The 20,406-nt window shown below is 39.2% G+C and overlaps 1 protein-coding gene across 3 annotated transcripts in view; it reads left to right on the top strand.

Moving 5' to 3' along the window:
- The window catches only part of ADAMTS18 (ADAM metallopeptidase with thrombospondin type 1 motif 18), a 151,819-nt gene that overhangs the window by 94,524 nt on the left and 36,889 nt on the right, over nt 1–20,406 (top strand). For all 3 annotated transcript variants that reach the window (XM_007994132.3, XM_038008234.2, XM_007994133.3), the window contains 4 exons: nt 5,080–5,228; nt 14,154–14,326; nt 17,742–17,872; nt 19,314–19,437. In XM_007994132.3, the coding sequence (XP_007992323.1) occupies nt 5,080–5,228; nt 14,154–14,326; nt 17,742–17,872; nt 19,314–19,437 (577 nt within the window). The remainder of the gene's footprint in view (nt 1–5,079; nt 5,229–14,153; nt 14,327–17,741; nt 17,873–19,313; nt 19,438–20,406) is intronic.

The raw sequence follows: 20,406 nt of genomic DNA, 5'->3' as shown, positions 1-20,406 counted from the left end.
CACAGGACCTGTCATTGAGCTTCTGACATGCCCTGTAGATTCCCATCATGTACAGTGACTTTGCTATTGAAGGGTAAGAGATTCCTCCACCTAGTGTGTACCTAAGGTCGTTTCGCTGGTGAGCATCTTGTACCCAGAGAACCACCTCCAGTTTGAAAGATTATGGGAGATCTCAATATTTTGAATGAAGAACTCTCATATATTTCTATTTTTCTTCCTCTTTCCCAATAAAGTTTGGAGGGAGGGCAGGTTACATTTGGGCCACTAGTAAATGATCCAGATTTGGGGAGTTCATTTGAAAGACCAATCAAAGAGGAGCTATGAATGACAAGAGATAATGAGATGTTACAGGTTTGCTGATCTTAATTATTGACACTGTCTCAAGGCAGTATAAACCTATACAGAAAAAAAAAATGGTCATTGGTTGTTTAAAGTTATTTCAAGGCTGGGTGTGATAGCTCACACTTGTAATCCCAACACTTTGGGAGGCTGAGCAGGGAGGATTGCTTGAAGCCAGGAGTTCAAGAACAGGTAACATAGCGAGACCCTATCTCTACTAAATATTAACCATGGTGGTGCATGCCTGTAGTCCCAGCAACTTGGGAGGCTGAGGGAGGAGGACCGCTTCAACACAGGAGTTTGAGGCTGCAGTGTGCTGTGATTACACCACTGCACTCCACCCTGGGCCACAGGGTTAGGCCCTGTCTCTAAAAAAGTTATTTCATTCCACAATAATTTATTGACTACTAGATATGGGGAACAGGAGACTCTGGGGATATAGAGATGAATAAACCACAGTTGTATTTCTTTAAAAATTTACAGTCCAGGCAGGGCACAGTGGCTCATGCCTGTAATCCCATCCCTTTGAGAGGCCAAGGTGGGCAGATCACTTGAGGTCAGGAGTTCAAGGCTAGCTTGGCCAGCATGGTGAAACCTTGTGTCTACTAAAAATACAAAAATTCGCTGGACATGGTGGCGCATGCCTGAAATCCCAGCTACTTGGGAGGCTGAGGCATGAGAATCACTTGCATCCTGGAGGCAGAGGTTGCAGGAAGCCGAGATTGTGCCACTGAATTCCAACCTGGGTGACAGAGCGAGACTCTCTCAAAAATAAATTAAAAAAATAAAAATTTACAGTCTAGTAGGGGAAACAATACAGAAGCAAATAACGAATTCTCTCTTTAAACACACCTTCTCTAAGCAGTAGTTGCTATCAGGGCCCAGATGAAATGAGAGATGAATCTTGCTTGAGATGAGCTGTGCACTTAAAATAAACCACAACAATTGTGTGCATCAAGATGGTTGTTGGAGTTTGGGTTAAAGTTCTTCAGTTGGATGATAGAAAGGACTTTTCAGAGAGAGGCCAACATCAGAGGCAAAGGCACAGATTTCTGATATTTGTTAGGATGTTTATTCACTATCTGTTAAAAAGGTTTGTAATTTTTAACTCTTTATTTTAAAGAAAATGAACATTTTAAAAATTGAGGAGTTATGTGCAGTTTTTAATCTGATAGTGCTCTTAGGGATTCCCAAGGAGGACTGTTCTTGAAAATGTTAATAGAAGTGTTACGGCCATGATGATACAAAACAATGAATTAGTGGAATAATTTAAAATATAAATACTGCTCAAGTCATTTTTACTTTTGAGGCATTACAACTTAGAACTTGTAACTTGAGGATTAGTGTTTTTTTTTTTTTAATTGAAAAAGCAACCGTATTACCTATAAGGGATACACAGGAAAATATTTATATAATGAATGAGAAAAATAAGTGATACATCACCGAGGTCTAAAGATTGATTACATAAGCACCTCAGGTATCTACGTTCCGTGGGGAGTAAAATGTACTTGTGTTAGGCTTCAGTAAACAGAACATGAGATAAAGTCAGAAGAAAGAAAGCAAATGTCTTGATATCACTGTCACACCACGTTATTTTAAAACACCAGGCTACAGTTATATACTGGTGAAAAGCCCTTAACTGTAATGTCATGCTCAACAGAAAGCATCTTAATAAGTTCCATCCATCCTCACTCCAGTGTAATAATTATTACACTCATATATGGGTTCCTCAGATTCTTCCTTCACCAGGGGATATAACTGGCTGCTTGTTAGACTGTAAATTTCATGAGGGCCAGTGCCCTGGTTTTACTCTTGTTTCATCTGGAGTGTCTGACACACAGTAGCAGGTACTCAATATTTCATTTTTTCTCTGTAACTGGAACCCAACACTGTCCTTCCTCTTCCTTCTCTAGTCCTTTGTCCTTCAGCGCTATTTGTACTGTGAATACTCAGCCAACATGTGGCAGTATGAAAGCCACTTACTTTTTTATCTAGAGATACGTGTGCACGGAAAGACAGGTTTGTACATGCTGTCTATAAAAAGATACTGGCCCAAGTCATGGTCATTCAATTGGAAATTAGATATAGTGCCAGAAATATGTATGCTGGGCCTGGGCATGGTGGCTCATGCCTGTAATCTCAGCACTTTGGGAGGCCGAGGCGGGCAGAGCGCTTGAGGCGAGGAGTTTGAGACTACACTGGTCAACATGGTGAAATTCCATCTCTACTAAAAATACAAAAAATTACCCAGGCATGATGGTGCATGCCTGTAATCCCAGCTACTCAGGAAGCTGAGGCACAAGAATTACTTAAACCCGGGAGGTGGAGGCTGCAGTGAGCCGAGATCGTGTCACCGCACTCCAGCATGGGTGACACAGTGATAACCTGTCTAAAAAAACAAAACAAAAAAAAAAAAAAAAAGAGAAGAAAAATATGTATGTGTGAAAAGATGAAGCTGGGCACAGTGGCTCACACCTATAATCCCAGCACTTTGGGAGGCCAAGGTGGGTGGATCACCTGAGGTCAGGAGTTGAAGACCAGCCTGGCCAACGTGGTAAAACCCCGTCTCTACTAAAAATACAAAAATTAGCTGGGCGTAGTGGCAGGCGCCTATAGTCCCAGCTACTTGGAAGGCTGAGGCAGGAGAATTGCTTGAACCCGGGAGGCGGAGGTTGCAGTGAGCCGAGATGGCACCACTGTACTCCAGCCTGGGCAACAAGAGTGAAACTGTCTTTTAAAAAAAAAAAAAAGATGGATAAACTTTACAGGTGTACATATTGTAAATTTGCATTTTCTATGTAGAATTTTACCTATACATGTGAATGTGTGCAAATCTGTATGTACATTCCTATATATTTCTGATTTCTACACTGATTAAAAAGCCAAAGGGAAACAATTTGATAGCAGCCTAACCTAATACTAGAATGAATACTGAAGTAATAGAACATCAAATTAATTGAATGACTGGAAGAGATCTAAACACATTTTCCAAAAAGAAATTAGATTAGAATTAAGGTACATTGGTCAGTAATTTGCCTCTGAGATGAGAAGTAGAAGTGTCCTGCTTAGAAGTGTCTGGGTACTGAGTTAAATCCAGTCTCTTATATTTGCATAGTTATTTGAATAGCTCTGTTTGGGTAGTTTGTGTCACTCTGAGCAGGTTGCTAGTATTTCTTTGCTAAATTTCTCTTACTGAGAAAAATGGTTTTTAACTCAGTGCTTTGCAAGGATTAGATGAGATACTGCACGTGAAGCTCTCTACACCATTTTTGGCACGTAGGAGCAACTTGATAACCTGTGGCTGCTGCCGCCGTTACTGTTATTGGCTATTGTAATTTTGTCTCAGCCACTGAACTCAGTCCAGTAGAGTCGTCCTGATTCCTGGTAGAAAAGATGCATGCTTATGGTAGACAAAATCCTCAAACGACCAATTGCCTTCCCCAGAAAGTTCTCAGTAGTGTTGTATGATTTCATGCAAACTCTGAAATGGCAATTAATCCAGGGAAAAGAAAAATGAAAAACAGAAGAATTAATCAGCACATGGCAAGAATTTGAAGAAAGGAAGCAATATCTTAACCTAGACAAAGTGCACTAGCAACCAAGCCACACAATAAACAGTCATGAAGCCAAATGTCTCACAGGGGAAAAGTGAAGATTTGAAAGTAAAACAACCTTCCCATAATTCTGTAACCGATCCCCTGATTCCTCAGCAAAACCTGGCATGGTCCAAACCTCAGCCCTTTGGATCTAATTGCAGAGGCCTTTAGAAAAGAGCAGTTATGCTAAGTCATGCAGAACTTGCTCATAATCAAAGCACTGCAGGGGTCGGGGGTGGGGGGTAGGTAACAACAACAAAAAACAAAACAAAAACTAAAGAAACACTACCAGAGGCTAATGCATCCCCTGGGCAGAGATGACCAGGAAAGCTGGGAATTTGTTACAAAGGAGAACTTAAAATGGAAAGGTTAGTACAGAAAATAGCTCTCCATCTAGCTTGTACAGATCATGTGCAAATGAAAGACCCTGGGCTAATTTATCAAAGACACTGAAGGAGCTCAAAGTCATCAGAGCATCTGAAGTGGGCACCTTTTATGTAGACAAAAGGAAAAAGGATGCTATCTGAAGAGAACAATTTGTACAGACTGACTTGTTTAGTTTCTTAAGAAATGCTCTATAGTGATGGGTTTGGAATAAACAAAAATATAATGTATGTGTAATTGTATCTGTTTTATGATAAGATAATCATTCAGAATGATAAATTGTGTTAATATCTTACGTGTTACTTCTTGAATGAGTGATCCCAATTGTTTATTCAGAATGATAAATTGTGTTAATATCTTAACTGTTTCTTCCTGGATGAGTGATCCCAATTGTTCTTTCAGTAGCGTTGTCTCTAAGTGGCAAGGCAGGCTTCGTTGTAACTGTATACTGACTCCCTTGGCTGGTAGGTGAAATCTTATCATCTGAACATGTCACCTCTACAGCTCACAAAGCGTATCATACTCAGCCTGTTGGTGAGCAATGCTACTTCTCTACAGATGTCAGCCTTTCAGAATGTATGTGGTCAATGCTGAGTAGTTGAGTGTTTTTAGAGCACTGCAAAGGAATTTATCAAGGTATCAGGCATTTTCCTTTTCTCCCAACAGACCTGTTTTTCCTGTTACTGTGCAGGTGTTGGCAACTCCCTGTGCTTTCCAAGGTGGTGTCTGACAGGAACCATCTTAAACGTTCTTTTCACAGTGGTGTCGGCAAGGCCAGTGCGTAAAGTTTGGGGAGCTGGGGCCCCGGCCCATCCATGGCCAGTGGTCCGCCTGGTCGAAGTGGTCAGAATGTTCCCGGACGTGTGGTGGAGGAGTCAAGTACCAGGAGAGACACTGCAATAACCCCAAGTAAGGCTCCAGCAGAAAGGTAGTTTTTGCAAGGCATTAACCTTCAGCCTGTCACACACCGGTTTTTCTTGTTCATACTTTAATAAGTTTTTTAAATTTTTAATTATTTTGGGTACATCATAGTTATACATATTTATGGGGGTACATGTGATGTGTTGATGCTGGTGTGCAATGTGGAACAATCAAATCAGCATAATGAGATATCCATCACCTCTAGGCTTTATTGTTTCTTTATTAAAAAACATTCCAATATCATTTCTTTATTAGGCACATTTCATGGTTTCAGTTATTTTAAGATATGCAATAAATTATTGTTAATGATAGTCACCCTATTTGTGTTTCTGAATACTAGATCTTATTCATTCTAACTTTTTTTTTTGTACCCATTAACCATCCCAACATTACCATTCTTCCTCCCCACTACCCTTCCCAGCTCTGTCAATCCACTCTCTAGCTCTAGCTCTGTGAGTTCAATTTCTTTTTTTTTTTTTTTAGCTCTCACATGGGAGAAAATGCAGTATTTGTCTTTCTCCATTTGGCTTATTTCACTTAATATAATTTCCTGCAGCTCCATTCATCTTCACTATGCTACCAACTTAAACTGTGTTGTAAATTAAATTAAATTAAATGTTTTCCAAGCTTCCATCACATTGATCACAGGATTTCATTTTTATAATGGCTGAATAGTACTAAATAGGATTCATAGTATGAAATAGGATTAATACTATCATAATAGGCTGAATACCATTAATTTGAATAATACTATTATACTATATTATATATAATTACTATTCATATATAGCATATACTATATCGTATATGTAACACTATATATAATAGTATTAATATATAGTATCTGTACTATCTAGTAGCATTAATAGGATGAATGGATAAAGAAAACATGGCACGCTATTCAATTATGTATATGTGCCACATTTTCTTTATTCATGCATTGAGGGACTCTTAGGTTACTTCCGTGTCTTGGCTATTGTGAATAACGCTGTAGTGAACATGGGAATACAGATATCTCTATACACTGATTTCCTTCCTTTGAGGTATTCCTTCCTTTTGAGATTGCTGGATCATATGGTAGTCCTACTTTTAGTTTTTTTGAGGAACCAGCATACTAATTTACATTCCCACCAACAGAACACTGTTTTATTTTTTTGGTGTTTCTTTTTTTATATTATTGTACTTTAAGTTGTGGGATGCATGTGCTGAACGTACAGGTTTATTACCTAGGTACATATGTGCCATGGTGGTTTGCTGCACCTATCAACCCATCATTTAAGCTTTAAGCCCTGCATTCATTAGGTATTTGTCCTAAAGCTCTCCCTCCCCTTGCCCCCCACCCCCCGACAGGCCCTGGTGTGAGAAAACACTGTTTTAAAGTGCCATTTTCTTCCCTCCAGTTAGTAACAATCAACCAGGGTTGTACTGTTGGCATGTAAAGTCCATGTACACCGAGGGAAGGTGTGGTGGGCAGAAACCAAAACACAGCAGAGGAGTCATTCTCTGTCGGACTGCGATGATCCAGTAAGACTCTGAGCTACTCTATTCATCTAAACTAGGGTTCTACCGTCATATAATTAAATACTTGTGATACTGTAGAACAGAAAAGTTTGGCTGGCAAACCTCATGAGTCTCTCAAACGGGTGAATTGCAGAAAGTATGCTGATGTTTGCCTTGCAGGAATGTACATCAACACGTGTTGACAGATCTGCCTGATTTTTCAAGAGAAACCAGAAATACGGAAAAATGCTGCATGTGAAATTTCCCAATTTTAAAAATATTGACAGCAAATTCAATTTTCTTTAAAGACAGAAAAACCCACTGTGACAACTAGTCCGATCAGCTGTGGATTGAAAGTGGCCTGTGGTCACCTGTGGGCGCTCTTTGGTCTGGTCATACTGGAATCTGAACTGCGTTTTGTGCTCTGTGAACATGAAGGTGGTTTCATGTTACTTTTTTTTTCTTTTAGATGGAGTCTTGCTCTGTCGCCCAGGCTGGAGTACAGTGGCACGATCTCGGCTCACTGCAAGCTCCGCCTCCCGGGTTCATGCCATTCTCCTGCCTCAGCCTCCCGAGTAGCTGGGACTACAGGCACCCGCCACCACGCCCGGCTAATTTTTTGTATTTTTAGTAGAGATGGGGTTTCACCTTGTTAGCCAGGATGGTCTCGATTCTTGACCTCGTGATCCACCTGCCTCGGCCTCCCAAAGTGCTGGGATTACAGGCTTGAGCCACCGCGCCTGGCCGGTTTTATGTTACTTTTATATGCTCTAACTCCCACATGAAACACATGTGAGATGTAGATTTTCCAATTGGCAGGATGATGCAGAGAGAGCCCAGGTTTTGGCGATAGATAGAAAGACTAACCCATGTGTCTGCTACTTCTTAACTCTGTGGCTTTGTAAACATCATTTGACCTGGGTTTATGTACAAAAAAATGTAGAAGATAACCTTGGAAGGTTGGATGAGGATTAGAAATTGCATCTGTAGGATGCCTGACAGACTGGGGAACATTCCGTGGGCATTCAACAAAAGGTTCTGGGATCTGTGTGGTTTTTATCATCCTCATCCCAAGCTCACCGGGAGGACGGGGTCACAGAGGTCAACCCACCGAAGGAGCGTGGAGAGGCAGAGCCTTTACTGATGAAACTGACCTTTGAAGAATGTGATGGGGTGAGAAGAATGTGATGGAACATTGGAAAACATTTAATTTACAACACGATTTAAGTTGGTAGCATAGTGAAGAGGATGAGAACATAGACTCTGAAGTTTGACAGACCATTTTTGCATACTGACCCTAACACTTCTGATCTATGACCATAGACAACTTAGTCTTCGTGCTCCAGATTCCTCATTTATAAAAACGGGATAATGATAGCACCTATGTCAACTGAGTTAATGTTTTTAAAGTGTCTTAGAAAAGGGTCTGACATGTCATTAACATTGCATAACTATTTGGTAAATTGAGAAATAATGACACTAGAGCAAAAGGAAATTTTTAAAAAGATGAATGGTACTTCATTTGAATCAGCAGTCTGAGTTAGATAAAAAGTCAAATTTTTTCCCCAAAATATAAAGCAGACTTTGGAGACACTTGGACCATCACGTGTTAGGTGCTACTTGGAATATCGCAGGCTAAAATAGATCTTTTCAATTTCAGCAATATTGACATGGGCTGGAAAATTCTTTGTTGTGGAGGTTTGTCCTGGACATGGTAAGATGTTTAGCAGCATCCCTGCCCTTGACCTACTAATGCCAGTAGGATCCGCTCTTTTTCCCCCCACCCACCAAACTGTGATAACCAAAAATGTCTCCAGACATTGCCAAATGTCCTATATGAGACAAAATCATCTCTGATTGAGACTCACAGATGTAATCAGAGCCAGTGACTGAATATAATGATAAGGAGGCTGGTGATGCATTTGCAAGTTATACCGGGTTATTGTTTTAGTAACAATATTAAAACAATTAATGATGTTGTTTCAGTATCTCCTGGTTTAAGCAGGAGGGTAGTTTCTACCCTCCTGATACTTTGAATGCAACCATGTCTTAAGTTGAATTGTTAAAATCATCATATTACTTTGCATTTTTGAAGCATAGTTCATGGATCTGGTTTTCATACATTACAACATTTTACAATCTCGATATTTTCCCAAGAAAGACATAGATTACCTAATTCAATAGCTCTGCTGGTAAAATGCATGAATGACGCCCCTGAGATTTAAATTAAAACCTCTCATATCTGTAGGATTGAGAGCTCTCATTATAATAGGGCATTGTTCATGGAAACAACATATTGTAATTAAGAGATGCCTAATAGAAGAATTAATCACTAATGTATTTTCATTCAGTGCAGTTTTATCATTTTAAACAAGATTAAAAATAAATTAGGATACTGTTTACTTTATGCATGAAGCCAAAAATAAGTAGATGATAGGTGCTCCCAAGACAATTGAATTAATTGTTCTCTCTCTGTTCTTATTTCACTCTGTTGCAGTAATGCTGGTTTTTTCTCCCTGTTTCGAGTTATGGATTTCTTTCTTGCTTCAGTTTAAGTATTTGGTTCTATTAATATCACTCAGTGTAGCCATTTTCATTGTCTCATCCAAGAAGCAGTGTGAGGTTTCTGTTTCATATAAAGGTGTTTTTCCCAGAACAGATTTTATTTCATAAAAAATGAATGATTCTTGGCTGATTCATAGATTTACCAATTTTTTTGTTGATGGCTATCTGGCTCTGGAATGGCCAATGCCAGGCACACAGGGACGTCCTTTGTCCCATGTAAGTGGTAAACAATGTTAACTGATGGAAGCCCTGTTTTTCACTGAGCCCTCCTATGCCTCAGGGACCTTCCCAATATCCTTCTTTAGGCATTTGTTCCCAATCAGGTTAGAACTGACACATGAGTTGAAACCTGCTGCCTAATCCAGTTATTTCACAGATGAGTAACCAAGGGAGGCAGAGGGCCCCATTCAGGGTAGCAACTCTTGCTCAAATCCCCATGCTGGTAATGGCAGAGTCAGATTAAGATCCCATAGTCTTAATCCTTTGACATTTTTCGTTTTTTTCTGGTTATTTGTTTATTAAATTATCACCCCATAAGGGAGCCCTAGTGAAATTTCTATAAACGCTCTAAGAAAATTATTAGTGATGTGCTATAGGTGTTCTAGAACTTTCCTAAAACGTGAGTCTATTTGAGAAAGAATTGTCTGCTAACTCTAACGCAACTTAGCACATGGAGTTATGAGGAAAATCATGGCCCCAGAAGAATAATTGAATCTAACTGGTTGTGCATTTTCCAACTAGTAATTTTGAGGCTCAGCTGGTTATCAGAATCACCAGGTGTGTTTTTAAACATACTGATTTCTGGATCTTCCATATCATGTATTGTTATTGAGAAAGTGGGTGGAGGTCCCCAGGAATCTGTATATGTATATGGTTTAACAGAGCTCTCTAAGTGATTCTAATACTCATCCAAGCAACACCATTGTAACTATTTGTAGTTAGGACTTGATAAATGATGCAGAAGCAAATGCTGGTATGTTCTTTATAGCTGTCTAATATAAGGACAGAATCATGTGGCTAGGTTTTTGTTTTCTATTTCTGTATTTCTTTGTAATATTAAAGAACTTCTTACACCAAGACATATCATGATAGAATTTTCTGTTAAGTTAGGCTAACACTCATGTTCAAAGCTGCAAAAAAATGTTGCATCTATTTTTATGGAAATGCCCAAATGCTTGCCAGCAGTTACTGTTGATCACTTTGACTGTATCCCATAATTAAAAATGAAATGTAATAGTATATAAAAATCAGATCACATAATACTCAGCACAGGGTGGGTACTCAATACAAAAGCATAAGGCATTTATAAATAGTTATAATTTATTGTAACTCTGCCCTAGGTACTGCCCTACATTCTTTACAAAGGTTAGATCAGTTAATTGTCACAGCTGTTCCTATTTTGCAAATGAGGAGGTTAAATAAAATCACCTAAAATTAAGCTGGGTGGAGGCAGAGAATACTGTATTTAAATCAGGGTCTGGCCAGGTTTGATGGATCATACTTGTAATTCCAGCACTTGCGGAGGCCAAGGCAGGAAGACTGCTTGAGGCCAGGATTTTGAGACCAGCCTGGGCAACACAGACCTTCGTCTCTATAAAAATTTCAAAAATTTGCCAGGCATTGTGGCACATGTCTGTAGTCCTAACTACTCAGGAGGCTGAGGTAGGAGGATTGCTTGAGTTCAGAAATTTGAGGCTGCAGTGAGCCAAGATTGTGCCACTTCACTCCAGCCTGGGTGATAGAGAAAGACTCTGTATCAAAAATTTAAAAAGAAAAAAAAAAATTCTGCCTCATTGTAAAAGGCCAGCTCCCTAAACATTGCACCTTATTCATCTTTCTTTCCGTGCCTGGCCCCGTGGCCTAAGAACTCAGTTAAATGCAGGCATAGTTAAGTAGGAAAAAAATCCTGGACTGAGTCCACAGGCCTGAGCTTGAGCTCGTCTGTGTTTCTTTCTAGCTGTGTGACCCTCATTCAACAAGTTTTGTGAGCTCTTGTCAGCTGGTTCCCACTTCATCTATGAAAGGAGGGCAATGGCTGCATGAATTTGGTGGTCTTTTCCACGTTACAAGTTCTATAAGTCGATAAAGTAACACCTTGCAGTCCTCTTTCCCTTCATTAACTTCATAGGGTCCAAATGAGGTTTGTTCGTTAAATCTCCAATTCTTAAACTGAGAAATTAGTTTTAAATAAGCCTTGTAAAGATGACCAGGAATATTGAGGCTATGATATAGCACTTTAAGATTTTTCTAAGTGCTTTTTAGATAATCATTTAAGAAGTCTTCAGGGATCTGATTTATCACAATGGCTGCTGCATGTTTAAGTAGTTGCTCTAGAGTGTTTTGAAACAGCATAAAAATCTCATTCTGGCAGTGTGACATTTCCCGTTCCTGTTGAATCCATTTTAGCATGCAGCTATAGGAGGACTGGACAAATTATGCTGAAGCAATTCCAGGGCTGTTTTAGAGCATACTTGTGCTTCCTAAAAAGACAAGGAATTTTAATCACATAAATTTATTAACCTGGAGCCGCCTTTCATGTTACATGTTGGCATCAAATCTTTATACAAGATGATCCATAGTTGAGTTTTGGCCTTCAGAGAAAACTCCAAAATGGGAGGAATGAAAAGAAACCACAGCTTTGTGCACAGAGTAAGCTGGATACAATGATATGGGTAATTTTCAACGTGGTGGTGCTCTTTTTTCCTTTATTTTACTTTCTGGTTTTTGCAGATTAGAATCTGCCTACCAAGATCTTAAAGAGTTTGCCTTTACGTCATAATTATTTATGTTTTAATGGAATTCCCTACTCTGGAAATCCATTTCCCATTGTGCTTGGCAGGAAAGGAGTAGGCCACCTGCAAAGCTGAAAACTGATTATGCTGATGAAAACAAGAGAATGTTTTCCCTCTGGGTTCAGAATCAATCAGAAGGAACACACAACAGTCATATTATAATCAAAATATCTCAGTGACTGACAGCTGAATTGGGGAGAGCAGCAAATGGTGCTTTCTGTTTCTTCTCCCCAATGTGCTGACATTCTGTGCAATAGCAGGTGCATGGCAAAGTGTGGGAAGATAATGAGAGTGTTAGAAAATGGGAGAAAGCTGGAGAGGTAGCTTGTTTGAACAGTTTTTGGTGCCAAAAGATAGGGTGTGTGCATGTAGCATGCAAGCACACATATACAGTAAAAGAACAATTAGGTGTGTTTACAGATTTCCCTAACAGAGGAGCTAATATGATGAGGGTCAAGAAAATCCCTTCAGTTAGAACAGCAGTCTCCAGTTTCATCCGGGTTGCTGTGAATGCCATTATTTCATTACTTTTTATGGCTCAGTAGTAGTCCATGATCTATATACACCATATTTTCTTTACTCGTTGATTGATGGGCATTTGGGCTGGTTCCATATTTTTGCAATTGCAAATTGTGTTGTTTCTCAGGAATAGAAAACCAAACATTGTATGTTCTCACTCATATGTGGGAGCTAAGCTATGAGGACACAAAGGCATAAGAATGATACATTGGACTTTCGGGACTCAAGGGGAAAGGGTAGGAGGTGGCAAGGGATAAAAGACTACACATTGGGTACAGGGTACACTGATCGAGTGAGGGGTGCACTAAAATCTCAGAAATGTTTACTAAAGAACTTATTTATGTAACCAAACAACCTATTGAAATAAAAAAATTAGAAATTAAAAAATTGTTCTACCATAAAGATATATGCACATATATGTTCAATGTAGCACTATTCATTATAGCAAAGGCATGGAATCAACCTAAATACACATCAACAGTAGACTGGATAAAGAAAATGTGATACATATACACCATGGAATACTATGCAGCCATAAAAAAGAGTGAAATCATGTCTTTTGCTGTCAGACAGATAGAACTGGAGGTCATTCTCCTAAGCCAACTTAAGGCAGGAACAGAAACCCGAATATCACATATTCTTCCTTATAAATGGGAGCTAAACGTTGAGTATATATGGGCACAAAAAAGAGAACAACAGACATTGAGGGTGGAGGGTTGGAGGAGGGGAGAGGATTGAAAAACTATGTATCAGATATTATGCTTATTACCTAGGTGATGAAATAGTCTGTACACCAAACTCCTGTGAGACGCAATTTACCTGTATAACAAACCTTTACATGTACCCCTGAACCTAAAATAAAAGTTTAAAAAAATTTTTTTAATTTAAAAACAAAAGAATATTCTTTCAGGCTGGATGCAGTGGTTCACACCTGTAATCCCCATACTTTGGGAGCCTGATGGGGGTGAATCACTTGAGTTGAGGAGTTTGAGACTGGCCTGGGCAGTATGGTGAAACCACATCTCAACAAAAAGTACAAAAATTAGCCAGGTGTAGTAGTGCATGCCTCTAGTCCCAGCTACTTGGGAGGCTGAGGTAGGAGGCAGAGCCAGAGAGGTGGGGAGGCAGCAGTGAGCCGAGATCATGCCACTGCATTCCAGCCTGGACAACAGTGTGAGACCCTGTCTGAAAAATAATAAAAAGTAAATATTATTTCAACAGTGTTTAGGGAAATTGACAGAATGTAAAAATTAGATTGGTGATGGCAAATAAATTTGATTTGGGATGCCAATTTTAATGAGTGAGCCGTGGTAAAGAAAAGAACTAGAAAAAAAGATTCCCTGATTGGTTTGTCTAGCCTAGATTCAAGAAGGAAAGTGGTAAATTGTATGCTATGTACTTCCATTCCTGTAATAGACTGTGCATTTGCATACGCTGTGGCAATGCTCATCCTGATTGCCTCTCTTTCTATTATTGTATGTGACTAACAGTGAACCCTTTGATTGCTAACATTAAAGTTCATTAATTTCATTTTTAGGCCTCAGTATGGTGGCAAATTCTGTCCAGGTTCTAGCCGTATTTATCAGCTGTGCAACATTAACCCTTGTAATGAAAACAGCTTGGATTTTCGGGCTCAACAGTGTGCAGAATATAACAGCAAACCTTTCCGTGGATGGTTCTACCAGTGGAAACCCTATACAAAAGTGGAAGGTAATGTGGTCTCTATGACATTCAAATAAGTCTCTGTGGATAATAATGTGATTGAACAATACAGAAGAAATTGTTGCCTGTATCAAAGAGTTTCCATGTTTACCTTTCATTCCCTAGACCCATCCTGGCCCAGTGTTTCATTCCATGGGTTTTGTTTATTTTTCTACTATATATTTTTTTTTCCCATAAGATACCTCTTGTCTCCCACATCTGTAAACCCAAGGTTTCGTATGTTTGGAATGTACTTATGTTTCTCAACTTACCTTTGACATTTTGGCAATTAAGTCTCCCAGGGATCTTAATTGAAATGGGTATGAAGTGTCCAGACCAAAAACTCATGAAACCATATATACCCCATAGAGGCACCATACACAGTAACTGACATGTCAGTTAATTACAAGCATGGCAAGGACTGTTTGTAAAGTGTTTGCATGCATGCAGACACACACACAGAATCATATATAAAAATTAGACTAAGTTCTTGGTACTTACTATACTTAAAGTTATTATGGCTTGTATTTTACTTTTTAAATTAATATGTCTTTATTTTGACTGAATAATGAAACATTAGTTACAGCAGGACAGTTTAATGTAGTTGCTTTTGCCTATGTAGAATAAGCTGTCGTCATTCTGGTTGTTTCATTACTTCTATCCATTTGATTTATCAAAACTTATTCATGCTGTCTTGAAACAGGATTGCATGCGAATCCCAACTGCCCATGTGTAGACTGGAAAGAGACTAAGTTTAATGACAATTCATGGGCTGTTCTGTGCAAAAGCTCAACATGAACCTATATTAATCAGTGATCATAAAGGAAGCTTATATAATTACAGGCATCATTGTAACAAGTAGAGCCTCCAAATCAAACGAGAGGATTGTGCAGCTTTGCTCCGTATCAGCCCAGCCATTTCAGGAGCACTGATGTGGTTTTGGGTCATGACTGTTTGTCCATAAAGCATAGATAGAGACAGTTCCAAAGCTGTGTCTTAGGAGGAAGTAATGAGGGACGTATAGAGGTTTACTGAGAAATGAGTTACATTCAAAACTTCAAAGAGCTATTGAATAGGAAGGATGTTTGATTTATTTCAAATTGCTTTAGAGAACAGAATTAATTCAAGGGCTGAGAACAATCTAGCCTTATTATCTCCTCAGAGACACCTTCCTTCACAGCCTGTCAAAATATTCTTCCTTCATGTTGTTCTCTGAACCCTTTACCCCGTTTTATTCTTCATAGCTCTTCTCAGTGCATGAATGTATTTTTATCTAGTCATTTATTTGTTATCTTCCTCCCTACAAGAATTTAGGTTCCACAAAGACTAAGGCTTTTTCTATCTTGAGCTTGCTTGTATCTCCAGCATTTAAGAACAGCATTTGGTATATATTTATGTAATGGTTTTAACTTTTGAAATGAATGAATAAGTAACTAAATATTAACTGTCCAAAATGAAAATATACTCCCTCTGTAAGTAATAAGCTCCCCATCACTAGAGGCATTCTACCAGGAACTGAGTGATTTCAAAGGAAGGATGCTATACAGCAGGTCCCAGCAGATGCTGCAGTTGCTTCCAATTCCAAACTTGGAAGATTTCCTTGCTCTTGGTTGTATACTCTTGTGAACCCATGCTTCCTGTCTGTGGTTCTTTCTCCGTGACTCTGTTGTCCCTCCTTTTACTTCCTCTTTTATTCTTTGCTTTGGCTTCATGGATATTCCTTGGCCTTGATCACATTACATCTTTCATTTAAATATAGTGTTTATGCAATCGGTCCTGTTATCACCCTTAAATAAATTCTGTGTTGAAGATATAAGGAGGAAGTTAGACAAATACATTTTGCAATTTAGAAAATGTTTGCTGGTTTCAAAGTTCTTTCACTAATTTTATTGCAGTTTTCACTGAGTAGGGAGCATGCAATTTCATTCATGCATGCGACAGATGTTTACTGAGCTCTTTTTGTGTAGGAGACACTTTGCTAGATGCATAGGAGGATGCATTGAATCAAACATAGACTCCTAGCCTTAGGATCTTACCTCTCGATGGAGGGAGACAGAACAGTTAAGGCCTTCTAGTCTCTCCTTGTCCCCTTTTGATACTTACATCAGGGGAGACTGACCATGACTTTAAGGTCTTGCGCTATTCCTGCAGTTAAGAAAGAACAAAGGAAGACTTTGTTCATAAATGTGGCCAGTCTCTGTGCTATAGGAGTGAGGTTTTTTCCCTTCTTTCCTCTATGTTTCTAATGGACTCATAAACTCATCCAGGAATCTGTGCTAAAAGGGGGGGGGGGGGGAAGAACTTTCTAAAACTTGTTAATTCCTGGAAATGATAGAGAAAAGAAAGGGCATATAGGTCATCCAACTCCCTAATCTCATGTGCAGAAACTAGGAGGCATTAAATAAAGCTGCTATTTAAAAAAAAATAGAAGAGAGAGAAACTTTTAACCCACCCACATATCTGCATATTTGAACTGTGATAATTTAAATCCTTTCATGTTTGGGTTTTGACTTTGTCTTTTATTGAGAGGTTTTATGAAGCACTATTTGCCAACTGTTGACACATTTGTAAAACTGTTGTTAGGGGATATCGCTCAATATCGCCCACAGAAGGTCTCTTGGGAGAAACATCATTTGGAATTCCTGGCCAAGAAGAGCTCTTTCTATTTGAGAAATTGGCATAGGAACTCCTTTCTGATAACAAAAGCTCTATAAATATAATTTTTTTTTTATTTTTGCCTCTGATATCAGAAAAGTCTCAGGGACTTAAGGGCCAATAGAAGTTACCATTTTGTAGCCTTCGGAATGAGTTTATTTGCTTTCTCCTCATTTTTATGACATGGCTTTTTTTTTTTTTTCTATATATGTTTTATAAACATGACTAACCATATGCCTTTTCTCACTGGTGCCTAAAACCTTTTCTCTTAACAGACTGAGTAAATATCTAAAGTAATCCATGCCCTAAATCAAGGTCATCAAACTATGGCCTGCTGGCCAAATCTGGTGTGTATTTGTTTCATTGGGTTTTATTAGAACACAACAACACCACTTCATTTCTATGTTGTCAATGGCTGACCATCAGGCCTTTGAAATCTGAAAGATTTACTATGCAGGGAGGCTGGATAGTAACCCATCGATCATGTGTATGGTGACTATCCCTAAGGATGAGAAAAATAAAATTGTTACATATTACTCTTAAATTAGTTTTATATGGATTGTTAAATGGGACTCATGCTTTGAAAGTCACATAATATGGGCTTATATGTGCATACACACATGCACATATGCATATAACACTTTGCATAACATTTTCCATTTTCATCATGACAGCTTTCTCAGTAAATTTAATTCATCCTTTTGGCAATCGTATCATTTTTCCTTAGTTTCCTTTTGACCATTTCCTATCTTGATCTCTTTGCTTCTAGAGGAAGATCGATGCAAACTGTACTGCAAGGCTGAGAACTTTGAATTTTTTTTTGCAATGTCCGGCAAAGTGAAAGATGGAACTCCCTGCTCCCCAAACAAAAATGATGTTTGTATTGACGGGGTTTGTGAAGTAAGAGAACGTTTCTGCTTTGGAGTATATGAGCATCTTGTGTTTCATCATATATGTGTACTGTGAAGAGTGGTGTGAGAGATGGTGTGTCTGCAGAAAAGCAGGTGGCATAGAGGGAAAGGGCAAAGTGTTTCACTGGATTTGAGCATCATGTCTTTTTTTTTTTTTTTTTTTTTTTGAGACGAAATTTCACTCTTGTTGCCCAGGCTGGAGTACAGTGGTGCGATCTCGGCTCACTGCAACCTCTGCCTCCTGGGTTCGAGTGATTCTCCTGCCTCAGCCGCCTTAGTAGCTGTGATTACAGGCACGTGCCACCATGCCCGGCTAATTTTGTGTTTTTAGTAGAGATGGGGTTTCACCATGTTGGCCAGACTAGTCTTGAGCTCCTGACTTCAGGTGATCCACTCACCTCGGCCTCCCAAAGTGCTGGGATTATAGGCGTGAGCTGCCACGCCTGGCCAAGCACCATATGTATATTCCTCATTTACTTGTTGCATGAGCCTTGTCCAGTTATTTTAGTTTATTTTTCACTCTACTTGCACATATATAGGAGATGATGCTATATCCTACTTTGCATAGGAGTTGTAAAAATGAAATAAGAATGTAAATAATAAACTTAGGCCAGGCACAGTGTCTCATGCCTGTAATCCCAGCACTTTGGGAGGCTGAGATGGGTGGATCACGAGGTCAGGAGATCGAGACCATCCTGGCTACATGGTGAAACCCCATCTCTACTAAAAATAGAAAAAATTAGCCGGACGTGGTGGCAGGCACCTGTAGTCCCAGCTACTCAGGAGGCTGAGGCAGGAGAATGGTGTGAACCTGGGAGGCAGAGCTTGCAGTGAGCCGAGATCGCTCTACTGCACTCCAGCCTGGGGGACAGAGCAAGATTCCACCTCAAAAAAATAAATGTAAATAATAAACTTCTATTGCATGTGTACTAAGTACCTTTACTACATGATGAGAACCTCACAAATGTATTTCGAAATACTACTACTATTTGTCCCCAGTTATTTTTCCTTTCACTTTGGTTGCTCATTTTCTTTTCCATTTTAATTTTAGTTTGAGCTCTTTGATCTTTTAAGGGTGTGTGTTTGTACACATGCATGCATGTCTATTGTCCAGCATTTTTATGTTGGAGTCACACAGCTGGCCTGAATAATCTCAGCTGGTACTAGTAGCAATGGTGACTTCTTATTCCAGTTTCATCAGTGAAGAGCCTAAGCCTTAGATAAGTTATATAACTTGCCCAGTCATCTAATAATGTCAGGGTAGGAATTTCAACCTCAAGTGAGTCTAACTTGAAGCTATGATTCTTAACCATAAGCTGTACTGCTTCCCTAATGTTCTGTAAATGCAGAGAACCATGTATCTCTTAATTATTCCCAGTTTCTGGCTTCTCTGATCTTTGATTTTCTCATGTTTTTTGTTTTTGTCACAGCTGGTGGGATGTGACCATGAACTAGGCTCTAAAGCAGTTTCAGATGCATGTGGCGTTTGCAAAGGTGATAATTCAACTTGCAAGTTTTATAAAGGCCTGTACCTCAACCAGCATAAAGCAAATGGTGAGAGATGCTGCTGTTTGTTATTGCTAATGAGATACAACTTTTGCTACTGAACAAATTTGAGTCACGCCAAATGTGATTGAGCCTTTTACTAGTTCACTGGACACACTAGTGATGGTGGCATTTGTCACTCGTGCAAGAGTAAGGGAGGATAGTTGTGAGGAATTTCGTCAATTCGTTACCTCGTAGAAACGTACTAAATAAATGCCTTTCTGCTTTGCGTTTTTAGTATGCCGACCAGGCCCCTTGTATGTTCAAGTGCATTCGTTAAGCAAAGAAACATTGTGAAACTTAGGTGAACTCTACTCACAGTGTTAAATGAATATTTGAAGCAATTATCTAAATATCTTGAGTAAAATTAAACTTTTGATCCCTGTTTTCTGAATTTCATCATTGAAGATACATGGCTCCAAGTTTCTTCTAGAAAGATTTTTTTTTTTTGAGACAGAGTCTCGCTGTGTCACCCAGGCTGGAGTGCAGTGGTGTGATCTCAGCTCACTGCAGCCTCTGCCTCCCAGGTTCAAGTAATTCTCCTGCCTCACCCTCCTGAGTAGCTGGGATTGTAGGCACCTGCTACCATGTCCAGCTAATTTTTGCATTTTTAGTAGAGATGGGGTTTCACCACACTGGCCAAGCTGGTCTCAAACTCCTGACCTCAGGTGATCCACCCACTTTGGTCTTAGGAAGAGTTTTTAAAAATCCTCCTGAATTTTGTGGCCTTTTTTGGTCTGGGAAGGAGAAGAGTGTATTTCTTGTCCACAGAAAATATGCTTGGAAGGCTTTGGGAAGCCACATACATTTTCTCTCTAGTGTTCTTACTATTTGGAAAATGAAATCATTGATCATGTTTGCTTCATAGAGTAAAAATGAATTTAGCTAGTGATTCAAAAACCTCACTCTATAAAAATGAACACTACATGTCAGGGGCCATTTCTAGTCCCCTTTCAACAGTGCATAGGGTAGAATTCA

Source organism: Chlorocebus sabaeus, chromosome 5, assembly GCF_047675955.1.
Source record: "Chlorocebus sabaeus isolate Y175 chromosome 5, mChlSab1.0.hap1, whole genome shotgun sequence".
In the NCBI taxonomy this organism is placed as follows: domain Eukaryota; kingdom Metazoa; phylum Chordata; class Mammalia; order Primates; family Cercopithecidae; genus Chlorocebus; species Chlorocebus sabaeus.
Note: the sequence above shows the minus strand (reverse complement) of the source record. Positions and strands in the feature narration are given on the sequence as shown.